Source organism: Molothrus aeneus, chromosome 27, assembly GCF_037042795.1.
Source record: "Molothrus aeneus isolate 106 chromosome 27, BPBGC_Maene_1.0, whole genome shotgun sequence".
Lineage (NCBI taxonomy): Eukaryota > Metazoa > Chordata > Aves > Passeriformes > Icteridae > Molothrus > Molothrus aeneus.
The window spans coordinates 6008616-6027221 of NC_089672.1; the positions used below are offsets into that span (position 1 = coordinate 6008616).

General features: G+C 60.7%; 2 protein-coding genes across 2 annotated transcripts; both read right to left on the reverse strand.

Moving 5' to 3' along the window:
• Positions 1-294: 294 nt before the first annotated feature.
• OCLN (occludin) lies at positions 295-8525 on the reverse strand. Its single transcript, XM_066566162.1, has 8 exons — positions 8432-8525; positions 6071-6768; positions 4705-4863; positions 2631-2770; positions 2008-2205; positions 1375-1546; positions 986-1027; positions 295-878 (listed from the first exon to the last, which is right to left on the reverse strand). Exons 2-8 carry the CDS (start codon positions 6764-6766, stop codon positions 777-779), a joined length of 1509 nt encoding a protein of 502 aa, XP_066422259.1. The 5' UTR covers positions 6767-6768; positions 8432-8525; the 3' UTR covers positions 295-776.
• A 2196-nt stretch (positions 8526-10721) lies between these two features.
• KCNN1 (potassium calcium-activated channel subfamily N member 1) lies at positions 10722-17799 on the reverse strand. Its single transcript, XM_066566269.1, has 8 exons — positions 17437-17799; positions 17265-17360; positions 16557-16975; positions 14351-14492; positions 13869-13979; positions 13327-13454; positions 12177-12246; positions 10722-11579 (listed from the first exon to the last, which is right to left on the reverse strand). The coding sequence occupies exons 1-8, from the start codon at positions 17797-17799 to the stop codon at positions 11262-11264; spliced, it is 1647 nt and encodes a 548-aa protein (XP_066422366.1). The 3' UTR covers positions 10722-11261.
• Between the last annotated feature and the right edge of the window lie 807 nt (positions 17800-18606).

Sequence of the window (18606 nt, forward strand, 5' to 3'; positions counted from 1 at the left end):
TGGATTTGGGATCTAGCAGCAAAATTGGAACTGGGGAGATCAAACCCACCCCAAAAATAGGGAACATTCCATAAAAATCCTGAAATTGGGATTTTTTTTGGGGGGGGGGGGAATTTGGGTGATTTGGGTTTCTCTTCTCAAGATTTGGGATTTTTCTTCCTAAACAGAGATATTTGAGATTTCCTTCCTAAAGTGGAGGGATTTGGGATTTCCCCTCCAAAACTGGGAGGGGTTTTGGAGTCCCCTCCTAAATTTAGGGGAATTTCAACCTTCTCATTTCACCCTGACCCCAAATGAAAATCAACAATTACACTTAATTTATTACAAAACAATTAAAATATTACACGATTCCCACAGATCCCACCAATTCCCTACAAAATATTTTGGGATTTGGGTCATCCTTCCCCCAAACAAAAAACCCCAAAAAGGTTTTTTTTGGTCCCCAAACCCCAATTTGGGACCCCCAAAACCCCTTTAAGGCAGCCCGGGGAGTGCAAACCCCATAAAAAACCCTATTTACAACCAGGGGAAGGCACTGGGGGGGAGTCCCAAAGGGTGTGGGGACATTTGGGGACATCTTGGGGTGGAGGGGGGGGGGGTCACACCAACAGCTGCCATCATCCCCCCCCACCCTTGGCACTGGGGAGGGCTCAAAACGAGAAATTTTGGAATATTTTAAGACAAAAAAAGGCACAAAAGTCTTTGGAGGGGGTTGGGGGGGGTTTGGGGTGTCCCCCCTACAAATGTCCCTTTTTTTTGGGGTGGTGGCTTTGGGGTCAGCCCCGGAGCTTGTCGTAGTCGCTGACCATCCTTTTGATGTGGAAGAGTTTGTTCCGGAGGGTTTTGGATTCCCGCTTCTTGTCCTGGTATTCCGGGCTCTGAGAAGGCATTTGGGGACTTTAGGAGATGTCTGGGGACATTTTGAGGATATGGGGGATGTCGCCAAAGAGGGAGGCGACCCTAAAAGTCAGGCCCGAGAACTCACCCGCTTCACGTCCTTGAGGTGGTTGTACTCCTCGGCCAGCGCCTGCAGGGACAGCAGGGTCAGGGACAGAGGGGTCAGGGACAGAGGGGACAGGGACAGGGGATGGGGGGACAAAGGGGGCGGAGGGAAGAGGGAGAGGACAGAAGGACAGCGGAATCAGGGACAGGGGACACAAGAACAGAGGAGACAGAGGGACAGAGGGGACAGGAAGGGACAGAGGAATGGGAGGGGACAGGGTCATGGAAGGGACAGGGGGGACAGAGAGGGGACAATAGTGGGGAAATGGGGGAAGAAATAAGAGAGGAGTGGAGATGAAAAAGGGGTCAAAAAGAAGGAAAAAGGGATGAAAAGGGGCACCAAGGGCGGTCTGGGGGTAAGCAGGGGCACACCTGGTACTGGGGGCTGTCCTCGGGCACCTGGTCCAGCTGTGCTGCCAGCTGTGCCAGGCGCTCGTTAAGCCCATCCATGTGGGCACAGAGCTCCTTGTAGCGCCGCAGCTCCTGCCCAAAATCCGCCTTGTAGCGCTGGCGCGTGCCTGGGGAGCTGATCGGGGGGTACAGCCTGCAGGAGGACATGGGGACATCACTGGGGACATGGGGGTATTGGGGACATTGGGGATATTTGGGATATTGGATATGGGATATAGGGACATTGGGGACATTGGATTTGGGATATGGGGACATTGGAGACATTGGGGACATTGGGATTTGGGATATGGGGACATTTGGGACAGTGGATATGGGATATTGGGACACTGGGGACAGTGGATATGGGATATTGGGACATTGGGACATTAGATATGGGACATTGGGGACATTGGGGATATTTGGGCCATTGGATTTGGGATATGGGGACACTGGGGACATTGGGATATGGGGACACTGGAGACATTGGGATATGGGGACACTGGGGACATTGGGATATGGGGACACTGGGTGTGGGACATGGGGGCACTGGGGACACGGGGACACCAGACACAGGGCCACAGGGACCCAGTGACTCGCGCTGTCCCTGAGTGTCACCTGTGCCACTGCTCGCTGTCACGCTCGTCACTGGACTCAGGGGCGGTGGCGGGGTCGGTGTCGTACTGGGAGCCCTGGGAGCCCTGGGAGCCCTCGGGCTGGCGCCGGCCCCGGCGGCCGCGGCGGGCGGGGGGCTTGTGGGGGGGATGGGCGGCGTCCGGCTCCTCCGAGGGCGAGGGGGGGTCCGAGGGGGGGTCACTGGTGGGACACGGGGACATCGGACACGGGGACACGGCCCTGGGGGTGCACAGGGGGATTCCCCCTTTCCCGACCCCTCAAATCCTTCCCCACCCCTCTCCTGACCCCTCCCCTGATTTCCCAACCTCTCCACCCTTTCCCGACCCCTCCCACATCTCCCAAACTTTCCCGCCCCTTTCCAGACCCCTCCCCATATTACCCACCTCTTTCTCTCCCCTTCCCACTTTTTCCACCCCTCTCCCGACCCTTCCCCATATTTCCCCACCCCTCCTCACCTTTTCCTCCCTCTTCTGCCCCTTCCCCATTTTTCCCACCCCTTTTCTGACCCCTCCCCAAATTCCCTGACCCCTCCAATTTTTCCCGCCCCCTCCCCATATTCTCCACATTCCTCATCCCTTCCCCTGGCGCTGCCGCCCCCTCCCCACCTTTTCCAGCCCTTCTGGGGGGTGTCGCTGTACAAGGGGGGGCTGTAGGGCGGGGCCGGCCCGGGGGTCCCGCCCTTCTCCGAGTACGCGACGGTGGCGGCCTCGTCAGGAACGCTCGTCCCGCCCGACACGTTTTTCACCTGGAAAAAGGGATTTGGGATTTTGGGGGAGAACTCAGCTGGGATAAAGGAGAAGCCGGCGAGAAACGTCCCGAGAAATTTGCGAGGGAATTGGCCCGAAATTCCCGGAGAAATCTCTGAAAATTCACCGAGAAGCACTCAAAAATTCCCTGAAAATTGTCCGAGAAATCCCTGAAAATTCACCGAGAAACCACAGAAAATTTCTTGAAGATCCACCAAGAAATCCCTAAAAATTCCCTGAAAATCCACCAAGAAACCCCAGAGATTTCCCTGAAAATTCACCAATAAATCCCTGATAATCCCACAAGAAATCCCTGAAAATTCCCTGAGAAATCCGGCAGAAAGTCCACGGAAACCAGGGGTTGTTGTCCCACCTGGAGTGTCCCCAAATCCTCCAGGGACATCCCCAAAAAGCCCAAAACCCAGAAACCCCAAAACCAAAAAAATCCAAAACCCCAAAACCTCAAAACCAAAAACCCCCAAACCCAGAAACCCCCAAAAAACCAAAACCCCCAAACCCCCAAAAGCCAAAAACCCCAAAAACCTCAAAACCCCAAAAAACCCAAAACCCCAAATGCTCGTGGAGAGACAGCGACAAAGGGACAGAGCTGGGGGTTGGCACCACCCTCAGGGTGACGCCCCCAAAGGTTCGGGGTGGCCCCACAGGGGGACAAGGGACATCCGGCTGTCCCTTGTCCCCTTCCTTCCGGCCCTTTGTGGGTTGTTTGTGCCGGACGCCGGTCCCCGCCGCCTTGGTGGACTTGGGGACATCCGGCCGGACACGCCACTTCCGCCACTGTCCCCTCCCGGGGCCCACCAGGTGTGTCCCCACGCTGTGGTGGCGTCTGGGGACAGAGATGTCCCCAAAGCGGGTGACATCCCCAAAGCCGGGGAGGTGGCACTAGGGGGGGGTGGCAGCTGGGGTGGCAGCTGGGGTGGCACCATGTCCTCAGAGGGACAGGAAATGCTCGGCCAGGGAGGGGCTTTGGGCAAATAAAGGCGGGCAGGATCAAAAGAAATGAAAATAAATAAAATTAAATAAAACGAACATAAATAAAAATCGACACAGAGAGCATGGCCCCAGGGATACGGGACTGGGAGTGGTGGTGTGGGGACAGGGATGGGGACAGGGATGGGGACACAGGGGACAGAGGACAGGGGTGGGGAGAGGGACGGGGACAAGGAAGGGGTTAGGGACAGGGGACAGAGATAGAGACAGGGCACAGGGACAGAACTGTCCCCAAAGCCACTGTCCCAACCCTTCCCATGAGAACGCTGTGACATTCCCACCCCTCCCCCAGCAGGTGACACATCCCGGGCCATGCTGGCCGCACTGGGATGTCCCCAAGGTCCCCATCCAGTGCCACCACTCCGGGTTTTCCCGGTGCCACCTCCCGGTTAATCATTGGCCAGACCGAAACCGCGCCGTGGCCCCGGTGTCACCTGGCAGTGTCACCTGGCAGTGTCCCCAAGCACTCTTGGGGTCCCTAAACCCCCTCCTCAAGACACCACACGAAGTCCCCAAACCCCTCCTGGTGTCCCCATACCCCCCTTGAAGTCCCCAAATTCCCCTGAAGTCCCCTCCTGGTGTCCCCAAACCCCTTCCCAGTGTCCCCAAATCCCTGAAATCCCCCAAATCCAACTCTTCCAACAATACCAACCTGCCCAAACTCCCCAAATCCCAACAATCCCCAAAATCCCAACATTTCCAACAATTCCAACAATCCAAACAATCCCAAAATTCCCCCAAATCCCAACAATCTCAAACTCCCAACAATCCCCAAAATCCCAACATTTCCAACAATCTGAAAACCTCAAAATCCAACATTTCCACCAATCCCAACAATCCCAAAAACCCCAAAAACCCAACAATCCCAACAATCCCAAAGCCCCAAACAACCCCAAATCCCAAATCCCGAACTTGCAGCTCTCACCCACTCCTCGACGTCAGGTCCCTGGGGCTCGGCGGGGATTTTATCCCAGTAAATGTTGTGTTTTCCGTATTTCCAGATCTTGCTGCGTGTTTTGTGCGCCAGGACGCAGATGAGGCACAGCAGGAGCACAGTCAGGAACCCGCAGGCAATGGCCACGGCCTGAGGGAGTGCAGGGGTTATTCGGGAATTATTCAGGAATTATTTGGGAATTATTTGCAAATTCGGGGATTGCGGGTTTGGGAATTCGGGGTTCAGGGATTTGGGGATTCAGGATTTGGGAATGTGGGGATTCGGGGGTTTGGGAATTTGGGGTTTAGGGATTTCTGGCATCAGGACTCTCATCCCCAAAATCCTCGTGGTGTTGGGTGAGCCCAATCCCAAAAATTCTCTGTGTGCTTCCCAAACCCCAAACCTTCCCAAACCCCAAACTTTCCCAAATCCCAAACTCTAAACCTTCCTAGATCCCAAACCTTTCCCTGTCCTTCCCAAATCCCAAACCTTTCCTCTCCTTCCCAAACCTCAACTTCGGGATTTGGGAAGTTTTGGGATTCTAAAAGGACAGAAAAGGTTTGGGGTTTGAGAAGGTTCGGGGTTTGGGAAGGACAGGCAGGATCTGGGGGCTCCCGGTGCCAGCCGGGCACTACCGGGCCCCCATCCCGTGCCAGTCCCGGGCGGCCCCGGGTGCTCCCGGTCCCACCGGCCGGGCTGGAAGCGCCGCATTCCAATTCCAGCCCCGGCGGGGGGAGCGGCCCCTGCCTGGTGAGGCACGGGACCGGGACCGGGACCTGGACTAGGATTGGGATCGGGATCGGGACCAGGATTGGGATCTGGGAATTATTTCGGACCGGGACCGGGATCCAGGAATGCTTTGGGATCGCTGCTGTTTGGGGCTGGCTCGGGGAAGAGCAAGGGGGGAGGTGAGCGAGGGGGCGGGGCGGATTCCTGAGTCCCAAATTTTTCTCTGCCCTTCCCGAATCCCAAACCTTTCCGTGGGGATCCTTCCCTCACCCCCGGGTGGTTCCTCCCTCATTTTTTGGGGGTGTCTCCCTCCCTCCCTTCCCTCCTGGAGGGGGGTCCTCCTCGGTCCCTTCCTCGGTCCATCTCTCATTTCCTGGTGGTCCTTCCCTCATCTTTTGGGGGTCCTTCCTTCCCCTCCCGGTGGTCCCCATCTTCCCGGTGGTCCCTGTCCCCTCCCGGTAGTTCCTGTCCCATCCTGGTGATCCCCATCCCCTGGTGGCCCTTCCTCCCCTCCCAGTAGTCCCTGTCCCCTCCCGATGGTCCCCATCCCCTCATGGTAGTCCCTGCCCCTCCTGGTGGTCCCCATTCCCTCCCAGTAGCCCCCATCCTCCCCGGTGTCCCCGCTGACCTCCTGTGGGTCCACGGTGCAGTAGTGGTACAGGTACTGGTTGAGCACGGTGCCCCCGGCGTACACCTGGCTGCACATGGCCAGCAGCGGGCTGTAGTAGTACCCCCCACCGCTCATCTGTGCCTGCGGGTTCACCCCCACCACATAGACGATGCTGGCCACCAGCATCACCAAGGCCAGCACGGCGCACACCACGATGACCACCAGGTAGAAACGGCGCGACCGCGAGCTGCTGGATTTGCTCAAGCTGGCCACCAACAGCCCCAGCTGGGCCAGGAAGCAGAGCACGGCCATGGCAATCATGAAGCCGTTGGCCGCCCGTGGGTTGGTGACGCCTCCGTAGTATCCCCCGTAGCCGTAGCCGTAGTTCACCCCGCTGCCGTAGTAACCGGAGCCGTAGAAGCCGCCCAGGCCGGTGCCCAGCACGCCGCCGTAGCCGTAGCCGTAGTCCCAGGCCAGTGTGGAGGCCACGCAGGCGAACACGGCGATGCACAGCAGCATCACCGCGCCCTCCAGCAGCCGCACCAGCCCCGGCGGTGATGACCACTTGTAGAAATGCTGAGGGATGTCCTCGATGTAGTAGGAGCCCGGTGGCGGCGAGCGGGTGCCGAAATTGTAGCCATAGTCACCCGTGGGTGGCCCGTAGGAGGCGGGGGGTGGCCCGTAGGCGCTGTCGTAGTGTTTCTTGGTGAACATCCCTGCAGGGGACAGGGGACAGAAAGCTCGAGAGAGGTTCTGTCACCGGAGGAGGTGGTGGAGGAAGGACTTTGGTCCCTTTGTCATTGTCGCCACCCAGCTGGAGAGGGAGTGGGAGGCATGGCGGTTTGTGTGGGGAAACTGAGGCACAGGGTTGTCGCACGGAGTTGGGGTGTCCAAAAAACTTTGGAGATCCCACCAAAGAAGCCTTGGAGACCCCACAAAAAAACCTGGGAAACCTCCTCGAAAAGAACCTGGAGAGACCCCCACAAAAAACCTTGGAGACTCCTCCAAAAAAACCTTGGAGACCTCCATAAAAACCTTGGAAATCCCACAAACAAATTCAGAGACCCCCCCAAAAAGTACCTGGAGACCCCCTCAAAAAACCTTGGAGACCCCACCAAAAAAACCTTGGAGACCTCACAAGAACCTTGGAGACTCCATAAAAAAGACGCCACAAAAGTTTCGTGGGGAAACTGAGGCACGGCGTCGCCGCGGGTTGACGTGGAGAAACTGAGGCACGGTGAGTCACCGGCCGGTGCCACCCCAGGCACGCTGGGCTCTCGGTGTCACCTCCCTGTCCCCAACAGCCCGGAGCCGGCAGGGAATTAATTGGGATTGTTGAAATTCCCCCATGGGAAGCGGGGGGCCTAAGCTGATCCGGCCGGATTAAAAATCAAAATAATCGCAATCAAAATCAAAATAATTAAAAATAATTATAATTACTGAGTCCACGTGAGGCAGAACCACGAGGAGTGCGGCTGGAAAATTTGGGAGGGGGGGCAGGCTTAAAATCAGCAAAATTAATGTGGGGACCCCCCCGTGCCATGCAGAGACCCAAAAAAAAGCCAAAAAAAACCCCCAGATCGCTGCGGGAAACGCGAATTCCTGTGGGAAACCCAAAGCGGGCGCCCGTTCCGGCGGTACCGGGGCTCGACGGGACCCCCGGGACGGGCGGGGAGGAGTTTTGGGGGTGCCCAAAGGTCCCGGTTCCCAATCCCACCGATTCCAAATGCCCCGGTCCCACCGATCCCAAATCTCCCGGTCCCACCGATCCCAAATGCCCCGGTCCCGGGCGGATCCCCCCGTTTGACTCCACTGGGGACCCCCGGGAGGCCACCGGGACCCGCAGCAGGGACCGGAGCGCGATGTCGCCGGTGGCGGCCGGGCTGGGGACGGCTCCGGTACCGGGAGCACTACCGGGGGCAGCACGGAGGGGATTTCAGTGGTGTCGGGGAGCCCGGTACCGGTGCGGAGCCGCTGGGGACCCCGCTACCGCTCTGGAATCCGGAACCGACGGGGACCCGGGTGCCGGTGGGGACCCCAGTACCGCTGTGGAATCCCGTGGCCGCTACCGGTGTGAACCTGTTGGGGCCCCGGTACCGGTGTGGACCCGGTGGGGACGCCGGTACCGCTTTAGGATCCGGTACCGAGGGGGACCCTGGTGCCGGTGGGGACCCCGGTACCGCTCTGGAATCCCGTGGCCGCTCCCGGTCTGGCCCGCGGTACCGGAGAGAAGCCCGGCGAGGCCCCCGGTGCCTCGGGGAAGGACGAACCCCCCCCCCGTGCGCAGCGGGGAGCGGAGACCCCCGTTGCTCCCTCCCGTTCGCCGCTGCCGGTACCGGTGCCGGTACCGGGGGTTCCCGGTGCCGCGGAGCCGCTCACCTGCCGCCTCCTCCGCCGCTTTGTTCACCTTAAAATGGCAGCCGGGAGCGGCGGAGGCGGCGGCGGCGGCGGCGGCGCTGCGGGACCAGCCCCGGGTCCCGCCCCCGGGGAGGGCGGGGGGCAGCACCGGGCACGGAGGGGTTAAAAGGGGGCGGGGCCCAACCGGGAGGAGCCCCCGGGGTTGGTCTGGGGGAAATTTTGGGGGGACAAAAGGAGAAATTTGGGACAGGAGGGTCCCCAAAGCGGGGGCGGCTTGAGATCATCCCGTCTCTCCCGAAAAAAAACTTGGAGATTTTTTTTGTTAATTATCAAAGGTAATTAATGAATTAATTAATGTTTAATTATCCCAGTTCCCGGGGGGGGGGGGGGGCAAGGGACACATCCAGGGGGGCGCAAAGGGGGCGGGGCCTCCCCAAAAACCTCAAAATGAGGGGAGGGGACCCCGGGGTGGCGCCGGGGGTGTCCCCGGCTGTCCCCGATTTTCGCGGCTCCGGTGGCACCGGGATCGGGATGGATCCCGCCGGGATCGGGATGGATTGTTCGGCCGCGGTGACACTTTTGGGGGCCCCTTTGGGGACCCAGCGCCGTCCCCCGGCCTCCCCCGCGCCCCGGCAGCACCGAGCGTCCCCCGCACTGTCACCAGCTCGTCCTCGAAGGTGACACGCCTGGCACGCGCTGGCGGCGACATCGCCACACGAGGGGTGGCGGCGCTGAGGTGGTGTTGTCGCCGTGCGGGGGGACACGGCGGGGACCTCGCGGGATGTCACCGCTCCTGGCGACCGCGGCACCCCCGTGGGGCTCCTGGCGCTTCGAGGCCACCCCTGGAGGGGACACATAAGCCGCGGTGTCACCGTGACTCAGTTTCCCCCACGGGCCACGTGCGGCCATCCCTCCTTGGTGGCACCGCAAGGCCACCGTGTCCTTCGGGGTGTCCCTATACCCCCAGTTTGGGCTGGGATGAGCGGGAAACACCCGCTGGTGACTCTCAGGGACCCCCGTCCCATCCCCTCCCCGTGCCAGCCCTTGGGGACAATGGCCAGTGTCCTGTTCCCTGCCACCGCCGTTACCTGTCCGTCGCATGGGGAGGGGACACACGCGACGCCCGGGCACAGTGCGATGTCCCCTGGCTGCTCCCCAGTGCCACTAGCAGTGCCACCAGCAGTGCCACCAGTGCCACCGCCGCCCGGCACCGCACGTTAATCATTGACAGCCCCGCACCATCCCGATTGTCGCACGGGGGCACCACGGGGCCACCACCCCACTCCCCTACCCGCGGAGTGTCCCTCACCCTCCTGGCGCCCCAAAAAGGGTCTGGGGTCCCCCAAAATCTGCCCCAAAAACCCACGCGGGGTTTTGTCACCTCCACAAAGTTCCCAGGGCCAGGGGAACTCCTGGGAGGGGGAAACCCAAAAATCCCCCAAAATCGGCCCAAAACCCCAAAAAATCCCCCTAAAACACAACCACCCCCCCAAACCTCCCCAAAATCCCCCCAAACCCCCCCAGGCCGAGCAAAGAGCGACACGTCCAGTTCAGGCTCCTTTAATTTGCGCCTCAGCCCCCCCAAAAAACCCCAAATCCCACCCACGACCCCCCCACAGCACGGAGGGAGCAGAACCGGACCCGGAGGGGTGTCCAGGACTGTGGGGAGAGGTCCTGACCCCCACCAGAGGGTCAGTATTGCATCCAGGGGTGCCCCCCCCCCCCCCCAATTTTCCAGCTGGGGGAAACTGAGGCACGGAGAGGTGACGGTGACATCGCCAAGGTCACTTTGGGGGCAGAGCCACGAATGGAGACCCTTCCCCCAAAAAAATACACCCCCCCCGACCCCATTTTGGGGGTCACCACGGGGGTCTCCCCCCCCCTCCGAACCCCCCACCCTGTCCCCAAATTTCAGCCTCCCCCCAAAAACCACTCATGGCTCCTGGTTTGTCCCCTCTGTCCCTTGTCCCCTCCCCTCTCCCACCCCCCCCCCCCCCCAAAAAAAAGGCTCAGCTCGGCTCCCACCACTTGGGGGGGTCCCGGAGGGATTTTGGGGGGGTCCCGGGGGGGGTTGGGGGGGTCCAGCACAGTGAACGCAGGAGATTTTATACAGAGCTTTCCAGAACAAAGCTACGGGAACGGCCACACGATGGCCAGAGATAAACACGGGGACCCCCCTCGCACCCCAAACCGCGGGGGGAGTGAGGGGATGGGAGACCCCCCTGCACCCCAAAACCAGGGAGGTACAAAGGGCTCTGAGACCCCCCCCCCTGCACCCCAAAACCGCCCTCCTGGGGCTGGGGGGGACACAAAGGGGTCTGGGGGTGTCCCCAATGCCCCCCACCCCCTTCCCCGACGGCGTCACCCACTGTCCCAGGTGACAGGAGGTGACACGGGGGTGTACCATGGCCCCCCACCCCACTGCCACAGTCCAAAGGGGTGGGAGGGTGACAGAAGGGGACAGGGGGGTGTCCCCAGCACCCCTCAGCTGCTGTCTGAGGGAACACACGGCAACACGTGGTGACACACGGTGACATGGTCCTGTCCCCATCACCCTGAGGTGACTGACACATGGTGACACAACACGGGTGTCTTGCAGCTGTCCCTCAGCCGCTGTCCGAGGTGAGATGGGTGACACACGGTGACATGGGTGACACATGGGTGTCCTGCTGCCATCCTCCAGCCGCTGTCCGGGGTGACGGTGACACACAGTGACATGGTGCTGTCCCCATCATCCCGAGGTGACACACAGTGACACAGGTGTCCCACTGCCATCCCTCAGCTGCTGTCCGAGGTGACACGGGTGACACATGGTGACACCGGTGACACACAGGTGTCCTGCCTCTGTCCCTCATCCGCTGTCCGAGGCGGCCCGGGGGCTATCCCGGGGGCTGTGCCGGGGGCTGTGCCGGGGGCTGTCGCTGCTGTCGCTGCCGTGGCAGGGGCTGCAGGGCGCGGTGGTGTCCCGCGGTGTCCCCGCTGTCCCCAGGGCTGTCCCCGGGGCTGTCCGGGCCGGCGGCTGGCGCAGGGCGCGGCCGAGCAGCGCGGGCAGCGCCTGCAGGAGCCCCCCCAGGGCCTCCAGCTGCGCCTCCAGGGCCCCCAGGCGCCGGCCCAGCTCCTCATGGCGCTCCTGCAGCTCCGAGAGCAGCTCCAGCATCACCGACTGAGTCTGCAATGGGGCACGGTCAGGGGCACCCCAAAAATAGGGGGCGTGGGGGCAGAGAGACCCCAAAAACATGGGGGTGTGGAATCAGGCATCACTGATTGCGTCTGCAATGGGGCATGGTCGGGGGACCCCAAAACAAGGGGAAGTTTGGGGTCAGGGGCACCTCAAAAATAGGGGGGGTTTGGAGTCAGGCATCACCGACTGCGTCTGCAATGGGGCATGGTCAGGGGCATCCCAAAAATAGGGGGACTTTGGGGGAAGGGGTCAGTGACTGTGTCTGCAACGGGGGTTGGGGTCAGGGGGATCCCAAAACAACAGGGGTGTGGGGGCACAGGTCAGCAAGACCCCAAAAACATTGGGGTGTGGGGGCAGGGATCAGGATCAGCCACGCAAAAAATGGGATGTTCGGGGTCAGGGATAGGTGTGACCCCAAAACAATGGGGGGTTTGAGGAGGGTCTGATCCCATAAAAACAGGGGGTGGTAGGAGCTGGGTCTGACCCCATAAAAATGGGGGGTTTGGGGAGGGGCTGATCCCATAAAAATGGGAGGTTCAAAGCTGGTCTGACCCCACAACAATGGGGTTTTTGGAAGGAGCTCACCTTGGCCAGGTCCACCAGGGTGTTGGCCTGGTCGTTGAGTTTGCGCTGCTCCATCTTCACACTCCTCAGCCTGAGGGGACAATGGCAGTCTTGGGGACACTCCTGGCAGCGCTCTCACCCCCTGGCAGCTCTGTCATCCTGCAAGCGTGGTGTGTCCTCCCCCCGACCCGGTAGCACTGTTACCCCCCAGCAGCGTTGTCACCCCCCTCAGGAGCTCTGTGACCCCCCCCGGCAGTGCTGTCATCTCTGTCCCCCCCCATGCAGCCCCTCCCCCAGACGTGCAGCCCCTCCCATAAAGCGCAGCCCCTCCCCCCCAAACCAGCCCCCCCCGGGAGGGTCCCCCCCACCCCAAATGTGGCGGCAGAGCCCATGTGAAGCTGGGGGGACAGGGGAAGGGGGGCACTTACTTCTGAGCTCTGCGGGGGCAGCGCAGCAGAGGGAAAACAAAGGGTTAAAGGCGAGGGGACAGCACGGCAGCGACACCACCACCACCCCAAAGGGACCCCAAAAAGGGACCCAAAGGGACCCCCCTGTCCCAGCCAGGCCACCCGCAGACCCCACCCGGAAGATGGAGGCGTCTGGGGGTCATCCCAAAGGTGACCGGTGGGGGGTGAGGGACAGGGACAGGAGGGGGACAGGGATGGGGACAGGGACAGGGACAGGGGACAGCAGAGGTGGGGAACACAGAATGGCACAAGGGGAAAGGGATGGAACAGGGGATGGGGACAGCGGATGGAGGACAAGGACAGGAGACAGGGGATGGGGACAAAGAGAGAGAGGACAGAGGACAAGGAATGAGGACAAGGACAGGAGACAAGAATGGGGACAAGAACAGGATAGGGGACAAGAACAGGATAGAGGACAAGGCCAGGGGAGGCGGACATTGGGAATGGGGGACAGGGGACGAGGAATGGGGACAAGGAATGGGGCAGAGGTGAAGGCCAGGAGATGGGGACAAAGGCAGGGGACAAGGACAGGACAGAGACCAAAACCAGGTGACAAACCCAGCAGAGACACCCGCTAGGGTGACAAACCCAGGCCACCCCAATGCTGACCATCTGTCACCCACCCGGAGGGGACACACCCCCTTTGGAGACAGGGCCGCGGCCAGGGGGGGTGACAAGGAAGCAGGAAAAGCGGTGGCACTTACTGATGGATGGCTTGAAGGAACTTACGCTGGTGGGTCCGAACTTTGGCGTGGTCGATCTTCTTCACCAGCTTGGTGTGCTTGTAGATGAGCCACGTTTCCCTGAGCACGTTGGCAGCGGCGTTCTTCACCTGCGACCCCAAATCCCACCAGTCACCCATGAAGGGACTTCAGAATTGGCTTTTTCCCATTTTTTCCCATTTCCCTCCACATTATTTTTGGGGTTTTTCCCACTTTTGTTTTTTTTTGCAATTTTAATTGAGATTTTAATGAATTTAATGGATTTTTTTTCTCAGTTTAATGTGGTATTTCCAGGTTTTAATGGGTTTTTCCCGGTCTTAAGGGGATTTTTCCCATTTTAATGGGTTTTAATGGGATTTTTTCCATTTTAATGAGTTTTAATGGGATTTCCCCCAATTTTAACCGTATTTTTTCCATTTTTAATGGGATTTTCCCCATTTTAATGGAGTTTTCCCCAGTTTTAACATTTTTTCCCATTTTTACTGGGATTTCCCCATTTTTTGGGCCAAGCCAGGCACTCTCACCCGCTTGGTGAGCTGCGTGTCCATCATGAAGTTGTGGACATGTTTCTCGGCTTTGGTCAGCTCCAGCTTCCGGGCCACCACGGCCACCACCAGCGCAGTGCAGCCGGCGCCCTGTGGGAACATTGAGGACAGCATTGTCTCCCCCCCCTTGTTTGCATTTTTGCATTAATTTGGGTTTAAAAATTAAAAAAAAAAAACATGGCAGGAAGCGGAAATTCCAGTTTGCTTCTCAATCTGGAGTTAAAAATAATCTCTTTTCCCAAGTGGAAAATCTCCTCGCGGTGTCCCCAAGGCGGTGTCCCCTCATGGTGTCACCTCTTGGTGTACTCTTCCATATCCCCTCTTGGTGTCCCCTGGTATGTCCCCATGCAGTGTCCCCTCACAGTGTCCCCTCTTGGTGTACCCTGCCATGTCCCTGCCTGTCTCCTCTCGTTGTCCCCAGCCTGTCCCCAGCCGTGTCCCCTGGCTGTCCCCACGCTCACCATGATGCCGGTGAGCAGGCACACGCCCTTGCCGCAGTAGGTGTGTGGCACCATGTCCCCGTAGCCGATGGACAGGAAGGTGATGGAGATCAGCCACATGGCCCCCAGGAAGTTGCTGGTCACCTCCTGCTTGTCGTGGTACCTGCACAGGGCGGTGGCACCGCTGTCACTGCTGTCACCAGCATAATTGAATTCCTCTCCCCATTTTGTGCCCATTGCAGTGGATTTGAGGTGTTGTCCCCAAGATGGAATTGGGGACACCATGGGGATGTCCCATGGCCAGGCTGTGTCCCCCTGGGACAATGAGGGGACAGCACAGAGGTGGCACCACTGTCCCCAACAACGCGGGATGCCGATGTCACCGTTCACCCCCAAAGGCCACCGCGGGTGATACCGGGGGGGAAAATGGGGGACACTGTGAGATTCCGATGTCACAAATGCCGTGGTGCCACCACCCCCCTGTCCCCAAGGGTGGGGACAAGCCTGGCTGGGGGACACGGAGCAGCGGTCAAGCCGGGCAGGGGGACAGGGACATGCGGGGAAATGGGGCGGGAAACGGGGAAAATGGGATTGGGAAAGGGGGAAATGGGATGGGGAAAGGGGGAAATGGGATGGGAAAAGGGGAAATGGGACTGGGGAAAGGGAAAATGGGGTCAGAAAAGGGAAAAGGGACAGAGGAACAAGCCGGGGTGGGGCTGTGGGGTCTCAAGCATCAGGAATTTAGGATTGCTGCTTCCCAACCCGGTCTGGGCTTGGAACCTCACCCGGCAGGGACTTGGCAGGCACAGCCCAGGGTGAGGGCGGAAGTGACAGCACGGTGACAATTCCCGGGATCCGCATTCCCAAGGAACACCCGGGATTCCCCACCAAGGAACCCAAAACGTGCGGGGCCAGGAGGGGAAAGGTGAAGGGACAAAAGTCAGATCCCAGGAGAAAAAAAAACCCTTTGGAGACTCCCAGCTCCTTGTGGGGTCTCTCTGAAAGTCCCCCACAGCCACCACGGAGGTCCCCAAGGCAGGGGATAGCGGGGAAGGGACAGGAAGCAGCTGCTGAGGTTCCAAGACGAAAAGGGCTCCAGGCCCCTTTCCGCGCCCCCCTCCCGCCCCCGGCCGCAACCAATCCTAAATTCTGGGGATTCGGGGAGCAGAAGCCTGGGGCGGGGGACGGTCCCTGCGGTCACTCGGGACAGTCCCCGCGGTCACTCACAGTTTGTCCCTGCAAGCAGCAGAGCGGGCAGGGAGGGAAAACAACAGCGGTTAATGCGCGACCCCGGGGGGGCTGGGGGGGGCTTGAAACCAGCAGGGGCAAGGATCACGGCGGGGACATCCCGGGAACCCCGCGGGGACATTCCTGGCACCCCGCGGGGACATCCCGGCACCCTGCGGGGACATCCCGGACACCCGCAGGGAGCAGCTGAGGAGCATCCTGAGGGCAAGTCCTGGAGGGTCCCCTCGGTGGCAATGTCATAATCTCGGACCCCTCTGTGGGACCCCAAATCTTTGGTCCCCTCTGCAGGACTCCAAATCTTTGGTCCCCTTGGCAGCTCCAGCTCTTTGCACCCCTCTGCAGGACCCTCAACCTTCATACCCCTCTGTGAGACCCCAAACCTTTGGTTCCCCCGAGAGACCCCCAGTTTTCATCCCCTCACCACCCCCCAGCTCTTGGTTCCCTCTCTGTCACCCCCAGCCCCAGCAGGCCCCAGCCCAGGGTGACACGGAGGAGCCTGGGGACAACTCCACCTGACAAACCCCAAACATCCTGACCATGGCGGTCTCCCCACCACTCAAACTCCCCGATACCTCCTCAGCTGCACCCCCAGCCCCTCCCACCAAAACCCCCTCACTTAGAATCCCGTGAAAATCCCAAAATGGAACCCCTAAAAGATGGCCTTTGCCTCCACCCATGAAAACCCCAAAATAGAACCCCTAAACCCCAACCTTTGCCTCCACCCATGAAAACCCCATGAAAACCCCACGAAAACTCCAAAACTGGAACCCCCAAACCCCGACCTTTAACTCCACACTCAAAAACTCCAAAATGGGAACCCCTAAGCTACAGCCTTTACCTTCACCCACGAAAACCCCAAAATGGAACCCCTAAATCCCGAACTTTCCCTCCACCCACAAAAACCCCATGAAAATCCCATGATAAGCCCAAAACAAGAGCCCTCAAACCCCAACCTTCCCCTGCCTCCCCAGCCCCTCACCTCTCACAGACGCGCACAGTCCAGGCAGCGATGATCCAGGAGGAGATGCTGAAGACCAGCAGCACCGTCCCAGGGCAGATGGTCATGAGGGTCTTCATGACAAAGCGCGTGTTGAAGTTGATCTTGTTGAGCGCGCCGATGCTGCGTGACGAGGCATCGGTGAAGAGCTTGCTGTGCAGCAGCATCACGCGGCCAATCAGGTAGAGCCGCAGGAACATGGGGATGGACAGGATGATGTCCACGTCAGCGTGGGCCACCGAGGCCGCGTACGTGAAGGCCAGCCGGGCCGTCCAGGTGAACAGGTACTGCCCAGGGATGGGGTGGATGGCGCACACCAGCAGCTCCAGCGCAATGAAGAAGACACGCTCCGAGGTCATGGCGATGCGCCAGTCATCGGCGCCGTTGTCCACCATGAACAGCTGCGGAGGTTTGGGTTCATTTGAGGGGTTTTGAGATAATTTAAGGGGCAATTTTGGTTAATTTGAGGAGGTATTAACTTATGGGGTATGTTAACTCATGGGTATTATTTTAAGGATGACTTGTTTTAGTATAAACCCAAAACTTCTTTTTATTTATTTTCGGGAACAGAGGAGTCGGGTTTTTCCTTGTTTTTTGGGTTTTTTGCCGGTGCCACACCCCCAGCCAGGTGCCAGCAGGTGCCCCTCCCCCCCCCCCCCCCCCCGCCCCGCCCCGGCCAGGGACGCTCACCTGGATCTCCCTGGCATGGTACATGACAATGAGCCCCAGCAGGATGAGCGTCGAGAGGCTGATAAGGCATTTCAGGGCGAACGAATACGACGATTCCTACGACACCATAGAACCACCGTGAGCTCAGCCGGACCCCGGATTCCTTCATCCCCACCCTGAGACCCCTCCCCACCTTGGTGTAGACCCCCCAGGAGAGCTCGGTCTCGGTGACCATCACCACGATGCCGAACATGCCGAAGATGAGCGCGTAGTCGCTGAGCCGCTTGCGCTTCTCGAAGAGCGCTCGCCGGTGGCCCAACTTGTAGCCGATGTTCTGGTTCCGCCGCTCCTCCGCCGCCCCCTGCCCCGGGGGGGCCGCGGCGGGGCCGGGCTCCGCCGTCCCGGGCTGCTCGGGCCGGGACACCACAACCTGCAGGCGGGGGCTGGGGCAGGGCAGCGACGGCTGCGGGTCCCGGTGCGGCGGCTGCGGGATGCGGGCGGCGCTCGGGGGGCCCCGGGGCCGCGCCACCCCCCCATTGTAGCGATAGCTGCTCATGGCTTTTCTGGCGACAGCACCGGGAGATCCCGCATGGCTCGGCGGCGCGGGGGCGACCTGCGGGACAAGGGACACGCGGGGGGACACGGTGGGTGGCCGGGGAGGGGATGCGGGGAGAGGGGATCCCGCCCGGACTCGGGGGGTTTTTGCCCGGCCTCGACGGCGGTGGGGACACGTCCTGCCCGTGGGGGACACGCAGTGACCACACGGACACGTCCTGTCTGTGGGGACATGTCCTGCCCGTGGGGGACACGCGGTGACCACAGGTCCGTGTCCCGCCTACGGCGGGGACGCGTGGCGCTCGTGGGGGACGTGGCCGTGTCCTGCCCGTGGCGGGGACACACGGTGACCACAGGGACGCGTCCCGCCCGAGGGGACACGTCCTGTCCGCGGGGCCGTGCCCGTGCCCGTGTCCTGCCCACGGAACCGCGTCCCGCCCCCCGCGCTGCAGACACGGCCGCCAGGACGCGGCCACCCTCCGCTCCCGGTGGCCGCTGTCCCCTGTCCCCTCCCCGCAGCCGCGGGACATCCCCGGTCCCGAGCGACGGCTGCGCGTCCCCGCCGCCCCCGAACGCGCCGTGCCCGGTCCCGCCGTGCCCAGGGCTGCCGGGGGGGCTCCGCCGCGGCTCCCCCCACTCCCGGTGCGGCCCTGCCGTGCCCGGTACCTGCCGTACCCGGGGCCTGCCCGCGGGGCTAGGGCCGGGTCCCGGTCCCGCCGCCGCCGCAGCCCGAGCCGGTCCCGGGGGCGCGCGGCGGCGGCTCCGGAGCGCCGGGGGCGGGGTTAGAGGCGTGGTCCGAGCATATCCC

Bases quoted from the DNA above. Each gene is read 5' to 3' on its own strand.
- OCLN (XM_066566162.1), bottom strand. From the start codon at position 6,766: ATGTTCACCAAGAAACACTACGACAGCGCCTACGGGCCACCCCCCGCC. The intron at 4,864-6,070 runs GTCAGCGGGGAC...GCACTCCCTCAG, and splicing joins GCACCGTGGACCCACAGGAG to GCCGTGGCCATTGCCTGCGG. The intron at 2,771-4,704 runs GTGAGAGCTGCA...CCCTTTTTCCAG, and splicing joins GACCTGACGTCGAGGAGTGG to GTGAAAAACGTGTCGGGCGG.
- KCNN1 (XM_066566269.1), bottom strand. From the start codon at position 17,799: ATGAGCAGCTATCGCTACAATGGGGGGGTGGCGCGGCCCCGGGGCCCC. The intron at 14,493-16,556 runs GTGAGGGGCTGG...CGCCCTGTGCAG, and splicing joins ACTGTGCGCGTCTGTGAGAG to GTACCACGACAAGCAGGAGG. The intron at 13,980-14,350 runs GTGAGCGTGGGG...ATGTTCCCACAG, and splicing joins GCCTGCTCACCGGCATCATG to GGCGCCGGCTGCACTGCGCT.